The sequence below is a fragment of the Thunnus thynnus genome, chromosome 24, assembly GCF_963924715.1.
Source record: "Thunnus thynnus chromosome 24, fThuThy2.1, whole genome shotgun sequence".
Lineage (NCBI taxonomy): Eukaryota > Metazoa > Chordata > Actinopteri > Scombriformes > Scombridae > Thunnus > Thunnus thynnus.
In genome coordinates, this window is record NC_089540.1 from 9238247 (window position 1) to 9255482 (window position 17236).

Sequence of the window (17236 nt, forward strand, 5' to 3'; positions counted from 1 at the left end):
TACGGTGTAATTAAAATGTACAGCTTCCATTATCATAAAACCACAGTACACTACAGATATGGAAGTACAATAAAATACACATTCTAAAACACAATGATTGTTATTCTAATCTTTTCATTTAGTTGTAGGCCACAGGATCAGGAGGTTTAGTTTTCATAATAAGTTTGTTTGCATGTCTCTAACAAATCCTGTCAAATATATATATGTACTTATATAAATATTGGAATTTAGTCATGTGGGGATAAAACTGAGTCCTATGAGATGTTTAACAGACACACACACATTCTTGCTCAGTTTCATCAAAGTTATAGTTAATTTTGCATTTGCCACAAACAAAAATCTATATCCTATTTTTTTTAACAATAGCATAATATACAAACATTCAGGTAAACAGTAGCAGTACATGTTAAAGTTCAAATAACATAAATACATATGAAGAACATAAAATGAAAATATGAAAAGACAGTTACATGAAATTAAAAAAAACACGTGTACACATATACACAATATAAATACATTCAGTCAGAGGTTTCAGGGAAAAAAGTTCCATCATGTTTCAATAGCTTATTACTTTTTTATTGTTTTAATAAACTGAGTGATTGAAGTAGATAATTCAGTTCTAGGAGAAAATGTGAGATCTTATATAGTGATACAGAAAATGTCTCTTTGTGAATAAAAAAAACTTTGCGTATAGAAAAAAAAAAATCAATATCCTAATTAACTGAAACGTCCAATCAATTACGCACCATACACACTAGAGTGCGCATGCGTTCACTCCCAGTCGGCACTACATCACCTGGCTCCCTCGTGACGTAGACGAAGATTATTAGTAGGCAAGCAGATTATTAGTGCACGCGCACAGGAGAGGGAGCGACTGGCATGATCCCAGTCATGTGCGTGTCTGTGTGAACTGTCCTAAAACTGCACGCAGACAGCCGCTCCTCCCGGTAGGTGAGTGCAGGTTCACAACTGTCGGAACCGAGCCTTGTTTTCACATTCAGGAAGAAGAGAAGACAGAGAAAGTCATGGACAAAGGAGGAGATTTAAAAAGAAGCCGTCGCATACAGTAAAGTAACCTTTGAAGGGGGAAAAAACACGTCTGAGAGAGAAGAAGAAGTGTCCGGGGAGGGAAGAGCAACAAGATGGGGATGGATTTCAGCACTCTTCGCACCCTCATCAGCAGATATGTAAGTTTTGCTTTCTTTAACCGGCGCTTATGTCATTTATTTGTTCGCTTACTTTCGCTTATTTGTTCCCTGTAGACTGAAGCTCTTTACAATTTCAACAGATAAACAGAAAACGTGTGAGCTTTTATCACTATCGGTGTCAAATTCCGCCGAAGCAGCTACTCGTCCGGATTAAGTTTCACTCGTCAGAAAGGGAGTGGAGGGAAGAGCTCTATGGGAAATGATTGAGAAAGAACAATGAGTCTTTTATGGGAAGTTACACTGTTGTCTTTTTTTTATGAATCACTATAATAATTATCACTATAATAACTCTGTATTTGGTTTTTAAACAATGGACAACTGTAGAAACAGAGAGAAGAATTTAAAAAATACATTAAATAAGGGGCTTAAAGTAAATAATGACAAAAAAGAGGAATTATAATGGCAGCATGGGGGTTCAGAGACATAATCAATGTGTTAGGAAATACAAATAAATAGTAAATAGAAGGGATGTTACCTCATTTTAAGAGGTTTCAATGGTTTTTAATGTGACTGAGATATCTGTTCCGCATCAGACTATATCTATATCAACCTCATTGTTCATTCTAGACAACAATTTCTCATAAGCTGCTATGATTAATATTTTGTTTATTGCCTCATAAAACAACTGTACTGAGTGAATAATCCCATAAATGACTCAAAAGTGTGTCTGAACATAATAATTTGGATGAATTTACAACTTAAAATTGATTATATGTTCATTTTCACTTTTAACATACACCATGGTGGGTTGTAAACCTATTTAAAAACATGCTTTTATAAAAAAAAAAAAGTGCTATTTGGTGAACTATTTATATAAAAATAAGAGTTTTAGATACTCTTGAGCGAATATTTAACAACCAAAAATGTATTAAAACGTCAGAATTTTGAATGGAATTTGGCGCACATCAGATTTTATCATCGTTATTTTAACTCTAGACATATTTCCTCTTATTATATTTGCCTCTGAGGATTATTTCAAGTTATGTAGCAAATTATAGCCCACACACACACACACACACATTTAACAAATACATCAGCAGTCGCCTTCAGTCAACAAATCAGCATGTAATAAGCGAAAGGTGGAGTCACTTATCATTATCACCTGTTGTAATGCAGCATACTGGAGAACAGGCTGCGTATCCAGTCATGACAGAACACGCCAAGAGATGCAGACAACAGTTATCACTCATATTTACATATTAACGAGCCATAGTCTCAAAATAAGTGAACAATTAAACGATTCACTAAAGGCGACTTCATACGTGTTAAAACTTTGCAGAATGTTTATATCAGATAAAAAGTTGTTTTTTTTTTGCTGTGCAGAAATGTTGAACTGGTTTATTTCCACTGGAGCCGCTTGTGTGCTATTCAATCTAATCTATTATGCTGCTTCTCCCAGTTCAGCGGCACTACAAATGGAACAGTCAGTCACATGAATTATGTAATCCAGTTGTTTCCTCCCCACCCACCCCCCCTTTTGCTAGTCAAATCGATGGGCAGCAGTGAAGCAGCCGGCCTATATGGCTGAGCGTTGCATTAGGCTCCACGCTAATGTGTCTGACAATAATCCAGGCAGAGCAAACGCTGCTACACATGAGAGCCAGGGAGGTTTATACCCCGGCTTAGATCCGGCCCTCCCAACTGTTGCGAATGGCTGATTAAATAAAACCCCTGCTGTGTGGAGGGTGATATGGAGAAGCGTAGTAAGAAAACACGCAGAGGCAAGCCTGCGACTGGTGGGATGTGGGATGCTGATGAGGTCTGCTGCTGTAATTGATCTGGGTAACTGCTTCAGACAAATGGGTTATGGTTAAATTGATTTGTGTTGCTGGTGAAAAAAAACCCCCGGATGCAAAGAGACTGCTGAATACTTAAGATTAGGGTTAGGGACATTTATCTGTTTGTCAATACTGGGCTTTTATGAAATATCAGTCAATAGTGAGAGTCAGCAATACGATGGAGGATTCTCCCTCTGACTACATCTATAAAACGAACAGGATTATAAATGCAGTCTTTATTTACAAGCATAATAAATCAATCTTCTATGCTGTAAAGAATCTAGCATTTCAACATGTGATGAGAGTGTGTTTCATGAGGCCAAGAGTGTAATAGTGTCACGTCCACAGTATAATAGATTTGTAACGTAGAACTCTTTCCTAGAAAAGTCTTTTATAATGCAGCGTTAAGGAATCACACTGGAACCAGATAATATAGATCAGAGCATCCGCTAGTATCCATGATATCATTCCTTACAAATACATTTCCCTCTTCAGAGCTTTCTAACCATTCGTAGCATAATACTAATTTATTAGTGGCTTTTATCCAGGAACCAGTGCGCTTTGTGGGCTGACAACCATAAAAGCTTTGTGTTTTATCAGTAAACAGACAGCGGTTATAGATAGATAACAGATACAATTGCTGTGATTCACATGCTAACTGAACATGAAACTGAAAGTGGAGTTTTGTTGAAGCATCTACTGGGACTTTTCAGCGTTTAAAGTTCATTTATGTCTAATAACCTCATTTTAAAGCACACTATGAATGAGAAAAGCTTTGTTTCCACTCATGTAGCAGACAAATAATCATTATGGACAGTGTTTTTTTTGGGATGTTGCAAATATGGATCAAATACATAGATGCATACATGCAGAAATAATATTTTAGGGCTGCAATAAACAGTTATTTAATTATTAATTCATCTTTTCCAGATGAATTGATCAATTGGAGCCTATAAGACGAGAAGGAAAAAGTGCAATGTACAGTGACGTTGCTGGCTATGATATGATGAGCTGATGGGAGTGGTGACGAGTGGGGGAGGCAGTAATGAGGAGCGAAGCCAGTGTTAAAGAGGAGAAGATTCAAACCAGCAGGTTGTCATGTGACATTAACAGCAGATCTCTCTAACAGGGGTGTCATTATAACCCAGCAGGGAGCCTCAACTCGTTATGTTTAAAGTTAGATTGATGTGTTGGATTTGCTAATTCTGGCCTTTACATAGAAACTGGATATCAGTCAGTTGTTGATATGCTGACATGATGTATATGATACAGCTGAGCTATTACATTTGTAATAAATTTATACTCTATTGTTTCTAGTCTCCAGTAGTCTCCATTTTCACTGCACTGTTATAATTATAGACATATACTGTGAGTATATGATGTCATCCCTAAAGGTAACCCCTCCACCAGATATTTTTAAAGTGACTTTTTACAGAGCTGAAAAGATTTTCCAGCCTCTCATTTGTGAGGATTTGCTGCATTTCTGTCTTATGTGATAGTAAATTGAGTATCTGTGAATTTTGGACCACTCAATGAATTTACCGATCAAATAATCTATCATGAGAAAATAATGAATTAGTTGCAGCTTTAGCCTTTTACTGTTTAAAATGCATTTAATAATATAAAATGTTTCCTAACTGTCCATTCAGTTAAAACACTTTAATTGAATGTGTTTTTACATCTGTGGAAGGAACGCAAAATGATTTTAATGTGATTACACACTCACTAAAATATGGGTGAAGTACATTTAACACATTACTCTAATTAAGTTAACACATTACAGTACTCTAATTAAGTTTAGCTGAGATCACGTTGTACCTCTTCGATACCAGTTTCCATGTTACAGTGTTATGGTCTCTCCAGTTGCTGCCATCTCTGATTAGGTAAAAGGCAGAGGACGTTATATAAGCTTATATCTATCTTTTAAAGTTGTAACATGTAGAATTGTAATCTCTGTGGCTGTCGCTCCTGTCCGGTCTGAGTGAGAACAAACTGTAATCACAGTGACATGCAGGAGCACTGAGACTAAGTGTTCTTACAGTGTTTTCACTCTGCTGCCTCGCTTCTTCTCTTTTGATACTTCTCAGCCTCTGAAAGTTTTAAAAGTACCATTTATGAATGTTCTAAATTGTGGACTCTGCAGTTTTCACACATAACACTCTTCTAAATGTTGCTTGTCCACTTCTCAGTATAGTCTGCATCCTGATTGACTAACAGTTTGCTCATTCATACCTATGTTGAATCAGAAGAGATGCTTCTTTTATCAGCTGTTTAGCTTTTGTACCCTTTGCCAGTTTCTTATTACAAAATCTATTTGACTGTAGTCAGATAGTTAGAAGTCGCTACTGTAGTTACCTATTAACCCCAAGAAGTACCACCTTTATAAGTTCACCACATTGACGCACATACGGGCTATTTTAGAAGAAATGGAGCAGAAAGTAGGTGTTACGGGTTTCCTGATGGTTATACATATATGTGTGTAAACGCATGTACATCACAATGCAGAATCTACGGTATATCCTTGTATCAAGAAGTCAACGGTCTTCAAGGCACAATGAACTCAGTGTTAACTACCCTCAATATAACCTTTGTGCATTGATTGAAAAAGTGATGTTTTGATCTCCTTTACAAATTGTTATATTAAAATGGTCTTCTGTCTTAATCTGAATAGATTATTTGATACATAATCAATAGTTGCAGTTGTAGTTTGCAGCTGTGAATGAAACTAGTGATATCATGTTTGTGTGCAGAGGTGTGTTAAAGCAGCCGGGCAGCATTCCTCTGCCGCTGACTAATCTCTGGATTCCTGGACAGGAAGTGCCTCCTCTCTCTCTCTCTCTCTCTCTCTCTGCCTCTGTCTGGCTTCCTGCCTTCACATAGTGGATTAAAGGGTTACTGGTGTTCACTACCTTCACCCACTTAATCCAGTTTACAAGCTATACTTTCAAGTCAATCACTGATCCCCTAAATGCCACCTGGTGTATTTTCTAAACAGTGCAAAGGTTTTTCCTGCACTTTCAATACAATAGCAGGCTGTGCATGAAGCATGTGACTGATCTGTACATACTGCATGAGGGAGGAATAAATGTTTAGAGTGAGTGAATAGTGGCTTGTGAGCATATTGTTGTCTCTGTAGTGTTACTGCTACTCCATGCAGGATAGTAAGCGGGGAGGTGGAATAGAGTAGTAGCCAGGTGACGCAGAGGGCAGCGGATCACATGAACGCCTTGGCTCTGTCTAGTTGTCAATAATTCATAAAGCAGACTGGTTGACAATGTGTGGGTGACGTTTGTGTAGCTTGTTATGGAGTCTTCTTCAGCAGAGATGCTCGCCGTGGGGTCCAGGGACACCCAAAGTCGCCAGGGTGTCCCCAACCAAATGAGGAACAGATAAATGTTGACACTTACTTGAAATTATTTCACCTATAGAAAGCATGTGTGTATAATATCAGGTTTCAGTTTAGACACAGCCAAATACAATGTAGAGCAGTTTTACTATCAGTGATGCAATGGTGAGGTTTATCTGTGTGTATTTAAATGTCTTAGATCAGGTTTAGTCGAAAAGGTAGTCTTAGATTTTGAAGGACGGGCATGTTGTCGTGAAGTTGTATAATGGGTTTTGAGGCGTGCTCATGTGTATGCCAGCAACAGCAGGTTTCCTCTCAGCCTCATGCTAATCATTTAACACCGGCCCGTCCATACTGTCCACAATCCACAAAGTGCACCAGGGTTAACCTCTTTAACTACAGGATTTACAGGCTCTCACTAAGCCATTTGGTCTTTGGATTGTTTCACCGCTTGACTGGCTGCTACTTCACTTTTCAGTCACTTTTAGCAGTCCCTTGTATTTGTTGACATTAAGATGCAAATATAAGTTTCTGCACTGACAAAAAAAACAAAAAAACTGTACTCAAAGGGTTCTATCTAAGAAGAAAACAACTTACAGAGACAAAAATGCAAATGAGGCAGTGCAAAAATAAAACAGTAGCAACACTAAAATGTGGAAAAAGCAGAATCCTTGAGTAAAACTTTTAACTCCTTACAACAATTCTCCCTTTGCACCAGAAACTGAAGACATCAGATAGCATTTGCAATGAGTGTTGTGATTTAGTGGTTGTGGGTGGTGAGAAGTAAATAATAATAAAGTACTGATTTAATAAATTAAATTTGATAGGTAAACCAGTATTTAGAATGTGATGAGAGTGTAGTTTGGCAAAAATCACATCTTCAAAAAGAACTGACATCTATAAATGCATATTAAGGTCAGAGAGTATGTTCTGAATCTATAAATCCACATTTGGCATAATTATATGATATGAAGGTTCCACGACTGGAGATAGAGGTGTGGCTGTACAGGGCATTTCCCTCTTATTACAAATGTTTTTCTTGTTAGGGTTGCAATTAATGATTATTTAATTAATTCTCACTTTGATTGATTGATTAATTGTTAGTCTTTGAAATGTGGAAAAAAATTTACAAAAAACTCAGAGGACACTGTAATGTCTTCAGTTTGCTTGTCATTAAAGACAAAATTTCGGTGTCGTTGCTTTTCAAAACAGTTCAGCTCCACGTCACACATCCCGAACAGTACCTGCTGGAGAGTGTGAGCTCCATTAAAGGCCTGTACCAGTGTCGTTGCAGTAACATTAACAGTATATTACAGCCCATTGAACAAGGAGACAGATGATGGATAGCCCTGAGTTAATGGTGCATAGAGGCCTCTATCCAAAGAGAGAGAGAGCGAGAGAGAGAGAGAGAGAGTTGTTTGAACTCGGGTCATCATAATAACATTGTTCCGGGTTGCCAGTGAAAGTGCTGAGGGGGGCAGGTACACCTTAATGTTCTCCCTGTCTGCGGGAATGATAGCTGGCCCTAACTGTATATTCACACAGGAAGTGAAGCAAAATTTGCCTACTCGCAAAAAATGGATCGCTTTTGGTGGGTTTTCCTATAAGTCACATTAGTGGTTTAGCAGACATCTATCCATAATCATTTTAGATGTCAGTGGCAGGTAAGAAAGGACATTTTTCTGGTGTAAATACACCCATTGAGAATTTTCTTTGTAATCTTTGGAGTTAATGGGTACTTGCTTCACTGCATCAGGCAAACTTCTGGCTCAGGTTGAACAATATTAAGAGAGAATGTCTTTATGCCTCAGTTGGTGCTACCTAGAGTGAAGTTGTATCGATCTTGTGCCGTTTGCCTCCTTTTTCCTGACTCTGCATGCATTTGTACTGCCTGCGCTTTCTCTCTCTATGCATGTGTTCTTTCCTAATGTACAGAGATGTGATGAAATTACTTTATATCTATCAGCTCCTGTGAAATGCAGGACATAGAAACCTCTTACTCACTCAGTTGTGTTTTGGAACCACTTTTAGTTTGACTTGAGTGTCTTGATTCTGCCCACAAGGCAAAGTTCAAACATTGCTTCCCTGCTTTTTCGCTGTTACAGGTTCTGCTTTCAACTGCAGCAAAGGAGATAAATCAATTCAGACATTTCTGTTTAACATGCCTGTTCAGACTTCTGTCAGGCCACAGATCAGTGTGCATGAAGAGAAGAGAAAGGCTTTCCACTTTGATTGTTTTCCATTGATAAGGGCATATTTCAGCATCTGCAAAGCACCACTTTCGCTTTTTACATGTAACAACAGTTTTGTACTGTGACATAATAGAAAACACTGAGCAGTTGTAGTTAAAACATGGACTTATTCTTATTCTTACTCTTATGTTTGTTTTTTGAGAATAATACTGACATTTGAGATGTGTTATTTACTACAGTTAGATGATTTATAACAGAATATACTGTAGAGCTCCTGTAGTTTCTGCTGAGGCTGAGTTAAAAGCTTTTCATCCAAAGGGAGCCCTTGTGAAGCCACTTTTCGCAGCTCAAAGCCTTATAGGAAACTGTAGCACAACATCTTTCAAAAGTTCCCGTTGCTTTTTTCCTGAAGGTCATTTCTCGCCAAGCGATAAAATATATATTTATTGCCTGGAAGATCAGATGATACATGTCAGAGAATAGCATGCAAGCGTTCAGTATGCAGTTGAAACTACTGAGCACTCAAGTGATTTCCATATTTGAACAACAGTTGCACACGAAACATCGATTATTCTGTAACATTATCAATGCACTTTGGCAGCCACCATGAAGTAGACGACTGTGATCCGCTCTAACCGCTCTGATTGTCAGGCTGTTAGTCTGCCAGAGCACCCAGAGATATTACTGAGCATACACATCACTGCACATGGAAATGTCTCTGATAGAACTGAGATGGCATGTTGTCACATTGAAGCTAAAATTGGCTTTTATGGATGTATGACTAGATGATGACAAGACTGCATTTATTCAAAGTTTGTGTCAAAGTTGTTTCATCTGGAAAATATCATTCTTTATGAGTACTAAACCTGAGAAGAGAAGCTCCTTTGTATTCCAGTAAGCGGCTGTAAAGTTGTGTCGGAATAGGTTCTCAAAACGACGCCTGAGAATCTGGTGGCAGAAAGAGAGAAGAAGATGCAGCACAGGACTATACACAGACTGGGAGACATAACACAGGAGAACAATATAAATAATGGAACTAAGTGCAGCATTACTAAGAGTGAACCCAAATGGCAACACTAAATCGTTTAAATGTGCTATGTGTAGCATTTTAACATGAATAAATGATCACCGAATTAATTTTTCATTGTAATTGCCACAAACAATAGAGGCTACCACTAAATTTGCAACGCAGCAGTACTTTTTACATCGTGTGCCACCAGCATGGATGAGGCACTAACTCTGCAGGATTGATTTACAGCATGAAGGGAGACAAAAATGTTTGGAACTCAGGTAATGGAGAGATGTTTTTGCATCAGAGAATAACTTCCAATTGATATGTTTCTTTCAACATGTTACTGATCTTCAGTATAGATAAGACATTTAAAGGAAAAAGCTAAAAGGCAAAAGGCAGCACTAGGGGGTTGTGAAGTTTAAAACACTGAAGCATCAAAGACAGCACTGGGATGGGATGGTGGCTACCAGTTGTCTCATTTGTTTCTGGCAGTTATTAGTTCATTTACTGTAATTATATATAGACATAACATAGATACCGTAGCTAAAGCTTGTAAATGTCTGTTCTTTACAGCATCATTTGCTGTGATAAAGCACACAGCAGTGCTGTAAAAGCCACCATACTTGGACTTTTTTTTCTATGTATTTATCTATTTAAGGAGGAGGACAGCATATCAGAACTTTTCTTGCAGTACACTAGATTTCCTGATGAGCTTTGAAGTAGTCTAGATTCATGTACAGTAGTCAACTACTCAGCTACAGCAGCATCTTGGAGATAGCACTGGTGGGAGGAGATGAGGGTATGCAGGGCTCGGTAGGCTGGCTCCCTTCCAGGATTTATGCATCAAACCAGCATGGTGTTCTGCCAACGCCGGGGGCAAAGTCCATTTGTGTATTTTTTTTAACTGTGTTCTGCTCAGTGAGTCATTTCACTTTGTTTCATGATCGATTATTTTGTCCTGTAGCTGCAGCTTTGTGAAACGCTAAGTGCATTTAGAAGCAGTGTAAATAAAGTCTTGCAGTCAACGATATCATCGCATTACTGCAGCTGTAATTGTGACTATGCATGACAGCACCGCCACACTCGTACTTCTTTTAACTTTAAACAGCTGGAAAGGAAAGTGCAAGGATCTCATAACTTCTAGAAATCCATTTCCACTATGGTCCTCAGTCCCAGTCAGGTGACTGGTCCCATGAGGGCCACATGATGCCATTAGGTTCCCCTCACCCTCTGAATTGTCCTGTGATTTTTTTTTTACTCTCCTGTTGAGACGAGATTATTCCACTTGTTGGATGCAGTTTCAGGAATTCCCACGTAAAATGTTTTTTTTTTGTATCTCTTTTTGCAATAAGTGTGTCGTCCCACTTATTGACCGTGAAATTGCATAGCTCTCAATCATCCACTTTGACAGTGTTACACTGTGACACAAATAGAGTTTGGTGGATAAAGAAGACATGGAGTATGATGAACAGTCACAGCTAGAAAAAGAGAATCAATGATAGATGACAGAAAATGAAAAAAAGAAAGAAGGACAGATAGAAAGGACAATTTAGACATAATAGTGAGATAACAGAGTCAGTGGTAGAGAGAGAGACAGGGAGATTGTTAATCTCATGGTTGTCAAGGAGATAATGAGGAACAAACTGACCATATAGTAATTTTCTCCTTTCCTGCACCCTCTCTCACTCGCATTGAGTGTGTGTCTTCTTTGGTGACATGGAAGGGCAGCAGGATTCATGGGGACATGTGACAATGCAACACCATGAATAGGACAGAGCAGAACAGAGAGCAGTGAAGCTCGACTTGACAGAGAAGAGAAAATTAAACTGAACAGAACTCAGCTGAAAGGAAATGAAATGAAAAAACAGCACACAGCGAAAAACACATTAGTACAATAAAATAATATAAGAACAGAACACAGAGATGCATGTATTTCTCTAAGGGAGCTTTTAAATTATTTTACAACTTTCTGTTGTAAAATAAGTGATGAGTCTACGTTGTTGTTGGCATGTCTATGGCTGAAACCAAAGCATGACGTATTGTCAGAGCAGAACCCACCAGAGAAAAGTAGAAAAGACCAGACTAGAGCAAAACATAAACAGAAAGAACCACATACAGCAGGATATTGCATGACATGTATAGATTCAATTAACATAGATTAAATACATAGATTTAACATACATTTAATAGATTTAATAACGTATCACAATGAGTGTGTTTACATGCACACAAGTAGCCTGGTTTTGATCATTTTCAGGATATGACGTTTACATGGAACATGAGAAACCTGGTTATTAGTCTTCCTGTTTACATGATTCTTACAGTATCTTCCAGGTTTCTCGAAACCGGGATGTGATGTTTACATGCGCAACTCATAACTCCAAAAACCTGATTGTAAAGGATACTAATACGTATGTAAACACTCAATGTATCATACTGTCATCGTGTAACAACAGTGATGCAACATACAGTAACATAACAGGTTAGACTACCAGAGGACAGGACAGTATTGACTCTACAGACACATGAATATTGCTAAAATAAGCACAACAATTCAATATATTGTTTAGTTTTGATATTAATATGGAAGTAAAATCAATACGTAATCTTGAAAATGAACAACTAACCAACTACTTACTATAACTAACTTGAGAACAATAAATTACAAAGACATTTTTCAGTTAGAAGAATAAAAAATAGCAGTTAAAGTAAAATATAAGGTTTATAGCAGATTGTCCAATGGTGCAACTAACTGGAAAGTGGATTTAGACTTTATGCAATGTTCTACCTTATCTTCAGAATAAATTTCCACTAAAAGATACCCATTAGTTAGTGCTTTTTAAGTGAAGTTTTGGTCTCCAAGTTGAAGCAGGAAAGAAGAGTAAGATTAGCTGAAACATTGTCATTGTCTCATGGACGTTCCAGCCTGTTAGGAAACAGTAATAGTTGAGTATCATCATGTCGAAAGTTGCTTCAAACTTGAGTCTGAATGGAAACAGTGAGAGGGAGGCTCTAGAGGGAGACTCGAATTCGGATTTGACTGCAGTTCTTTATCAGTTGATCATCATGTGATCGATTCAGAGTCCTTGGAGCCTGGACCAGCTAGACCAACCAGGGAGAGCAGATCAGCTATTGAGGAGCCACCAGTCAGTACAACTGGCAAACGGACACAAAAGGATTGGAGCTGTAGAGACAGGGAAAGGTCAGATAGACAGAGTGAGGCCTCATTAATGCCTTTTCAGCTCCTGGTAGCATAACCCTAGACTACAACATGGCTACAGTTTCTATCTGACTGACAGAGAATGAATGGACTGTAAAGGCCAGTAAGAATGAAGAGACTGATTCAGGTAAAGCTTTAAATTCCCCAAATATTTCACTTCCTGTTTCTCACTTTTTCTGTTTCATTCAATCCCTCTTGGTGTTGTTGCATTCTTTATTTCACTTTGCACCACTGGTATATGTTTACAAGGATAGCAGTAGCCTAGTTGACGTCACTAAACTGCTCACAGCATGCTCGTGTTGATGTGTTGCTTCACATATTGTGGGAACAAAGTGAGGCTAATGATGTTCCTTTATGAGTCAGTTTGTCTTTAAATAGACAAGAAAAGGGTGTCATTTTTAAGTTTGGTCCTAATTCTTATTGGTTATGATAACATTTGACTCATTTGTCGCTATGTTGGAGACACAGCAGCACTAGCATACACAACTTTTACATATATTTTTTATATTTATCATATTTATAGTTTTTTTTTGTGTGTGTGTGTGTGTGTCTGTTTGTGATGTCTGGGAATGATTACCGGGAACACAAACCGTGTAATGAACACCATTAAGCAGCAGCGTCCCTGCAGGACAAACATTTGGGAACTCCACTAATGTGCAGGAGACTGGCCGAGAGAATGAAAAGTTGGGAAATAAACACATTGGAGGAAGATAAAAAGGATTAAAAGCATTTTGGTACTTTTCTCTGAACTCCTGGGAGACAAGCAGATGGCCTTACATCACAGCAGGAAGTGAAAGCAATAAAACAGAGATACAACATGTGTAGACCAACAGCTAATGGTACTGCCACCCTAAGGAAAATAAAAATGCCTGATGAACAGAACAGACTTACATAAGGAAACCTCTCAAACTGCAGGTTATACAAATGCATTAGGGCTTATACTGCAGATTCTCTCCAGGTGGATCAGGGAAGTTAAATGCATAAAAAACAAGATCATCTAAATAGAACAGAAATATCTTCTGCTTCACATGTTAACACCTTAGTTCTGTGCAGGCATAGTATTGTAACAAATAAGGTAATTGCTATCTATTTGGCCATTACAGTTAAAAAATCGCTGTTACTTCCAGGTATGTGGCTGTACAGAGCTCCAGGCTCCAGTTGGTTGATGCATTTTCATTTTTGGCCGTGATTTGTGGTTCAGCTGTGCTCTTGTACTGTATCTCCCTCATGCTGAGATCTGATGTTCTCCATCATCTGAAAGTACACACTTCAACCTGTTATCTGTTTAGCTATTGTCTCCTCACTGTTAACCTGAGCGTTACACATATCCACATGACTGAACACACACAGAGCAAAAAGCTCAGCTACTCGGCACCTGATGATGACGGCAGAAGCCAGTTTTGCCAACTCTCAGGACAGAGCCACTTAACCTTTTAGAGCTACAACGATTGCTCGGTTAATCAATTAAAGTTGAACTATGTTGACAATCAAATAATCATTTTGAGTCATTTTATATATGATTTTCTCTCAAGTTAGTTTGATTTGAGGCTCTTTTATTCCATGCAAACATTTGAAATAATGTTTTGACCTACAATGCAATTCAGAATGGTGTGGGCTTGACATGTTCATGACTCTGTTGCACCAATCTGTTGCATCAATTTCTGTAACCTCAGCAAGCTCAACACTGCTCCACCCAACTTCAACCTGTACCGAGGTCTAATCAGTCAGAATAACTTGAAAAAATCGTCCATACCACATCCTGCACAAAAAGGATCACATTTTGTTTCATCCTCTCAATATTTGATGCCTCTTCAGCATACTTAATCAAAATGTTCCAGCAGGGTGCTACCCCTGCAAAAGCTGAGTGATGTTACCCACTCATAAGAGCCCGCTACCCTTCAACGGCAGCGCTTGAGTTATTTAAAGCCATCTGAGTGTCCACAGATCAATGCAGGCACTTAGTGTAACTTGTGTACTCACATACACACAAACACCAATAGACATATGTTTAACTGTAGAGTTTGCTGAGCCAAGGGGAACAGTCATGATGTTACAGATGCCATTAAATCTCTCTTCACCACTTCCTGAAGTGATTATTTGATAGTTTTTTTACTGGAATAGGTTGGATTCAGTGAGAGCATGTGTATGTCTCCATTTTACTGTGTATGAAGATTTGTTATTTGGGAGTTTTAAACATGGAATCTGAAAATAGTATATGTTTATGTTAGTTGAGTTGTTTTTATACCAGAGATATAGAGAAAACCATGTTAAAGAATTGGTTATTTAGTGAGAATTACTCAACATTTGTCAGAAATATTTGCTGCTATTCTTGCAGAATTCTGTCTGATTGGTCATTTTGGACATTTTGTCCCTAATCTCAGACTCATGACACATCTTTGGATGTCTGACTAGTCATGTTTTCTGCGTGGTGTTTGCGAGCAGAGGTGCATTCAGGGGCATTAAGTAATCTACTAACTGCTGAACAGTGATAGACAGAGAACCAGGGTGAGAACAACTTCCGATGCATACAAACCTCCTACTTAAAAATACCGTTCAGCTGTATAAGAGACTGCTACTCGAGATGACACGACTGTCATCAGGTGATCAATAGCTGTTACAGTCCTGAAAGCTTCCAAGTTGTCAACGTTTACTCCCATGCGACTTGAACGCAGCATTAGGTCAAGTCATGGGGGATCATGTGACCATCAGCAGCACTCCCATCCAGCCCTTCTCTCTCACATACACTCACAGAGCAGACACAATGAAGCAAGTAGGAGCAGTGTGTACGTTTATTCCCTCCACATCCGAAGAATGACTGATTATCCACAGGAAATCCACAACAATGGTCTTCTATCCAGCTCTGAGGAGTAGTAGCACAGTGGTTGGCCTATTAGCTTGTCTGCCTCCTGCCTCGTATCTATCTTGCATTATCCTGCATCTACTTCATTGAATGTAATCACTGCTTAAAGCAGCTTATAGTCCACCTAAAGCAATACAGCTTGCAATGGAGGGATTAATGCTGCTATAGAGACTCTCTCACTCTGATGCAGATGGATATTTGTAATTATTTGGGTCATCAAAGTTGTGAAATTTGAATCTACAGTTAGAAGTCTTGCATGCACTGTGGTAAAACAGGCTTGTTATCCCAGTTTCCTACTGAGATTTGCTGTGTGGAAACCAGGCTAATGAATTTCTCTGTATAGCTGACAGAAGCACCGAGGTTACACCTCTCCTCTCCTCTTTATATCTCCTCCTCTCCTCGCTATATATCCTCTCCTCTCCTCTTTGTCATCTCTCTGTCACTGTTTCTATAGTTTATCAAAGAAGGGAAACTGATTCAGCAGGAAGGGTCGGCCTTGTTTGAGTGGTGTGAAATACAACTACCTCTCTGAAATAGTATAATAATGTATTCATGTATTCATATATGTATTTGTGTGAAATAAGATTAAGCCGGATTCATCCTTTTTAAAGAGATTATGTCATCACACCTAATTGTTAGGCCTACAATAGAGGCGACTGCAACCTCGTGTTACATAATCATACACAACAAGTGATTTCAGCTCGTTAATAATGGATAATATCATTTATATAACTCCTTTTACAAAAACAAACTTACGCAGCGCTTCGAATCTTAAAACCACAAAACAAATCCGCACGCAGCCTGGCAGTGGTCCGCTGACCCACATAGGTAATAGAAGCAGGTGAACGTCTATTTCAGGTCATTTTATCTCAGTGATGGCTGATCTCCAGAGTGTTAGCAGCCCTGCAGTAAAACCCTTAGATACTTTTACCTGAGGCTTCAAATCTTTATAATATAAACCCTGTTTGGACTGGATTAGAATTCATTATTATCATTATTATGTCAGTGTAATTATTACTCATGTTATTACCGATAGCATCTGTGTTTTAGTCTTAAGTTTAAATCATTTTCACAAAACTTAGAACCCTTTCATCATTATCATTTTAATCCTGTGTGAAGATGACTTTAATGTAAATTTTCAAGTAAAAATTCCAGTGCAGCAGATCCATCACATTTTGATGAAGACTGCAATTTTATCCAAATATTTTCTGACTTCCTATTCTATACTTGTCCTGCATCTTCATGTCTTATCTGTCTTCCTACCCACTGCATGTTTTGCTGAAGGTGCCAGGTGATTGTAAGACCTTAATTTCATGCAAATGCAACTGAAATGTACAGTGGATGAATTCAGTGAATTTCTTTTCCTTTATGTGAATCTTGTTCTTAGCTTCAGGAATCCAGAGCAAATGATCTATTGTGCTTAATTGTAAGCACAATAGATCTGTAAAGACTGTAAAGACTGAGGCCAGTAATGTAATATGACTCAGCCTTTTTCATTAAGACTTCATGTAACAAGTTATTAGTTCATATAATCTTGTGCTTTTCCCACTATTAATTGGTATTACCAAGCAAGTGCAAAACAAGTGACTGACATTAATGCCCTGTATCACTCCAGTCCAC

General features: G+C 38.3%; 1 protein-coding gene across 4 annotated transcripts in view; it reads left to right on the forward strand.

The window, feature by feature from the left end:
• The first annotated feature begins 501 nt into the window (after window positions 1-501).
• The window catches only part of atp11a (ATPase phospholipid transporting 11A), a 54519-nt gene continuing 37784 nt past the window's right edge, over window positions 502-17236 (forward strand). For 2 of the 4 annotated variants that reach the window (XM_067582977.1, XM_067582979.1), the window contains exon 1: window positions 502-1187. In XM_067582977.1, coding sequence (XP_067439078.1) covers window positions 1143-1187 — 45 coding nt within the window. In that variant the 5' untranslated portion in view covers window positions 502-1142. The remainder of the gene's footprint in view (window positions 1188-17236) is intronic. The other 2 variants (XM_067582978.1, XM_067582980.1) reach the window with 1 other exon arrangement.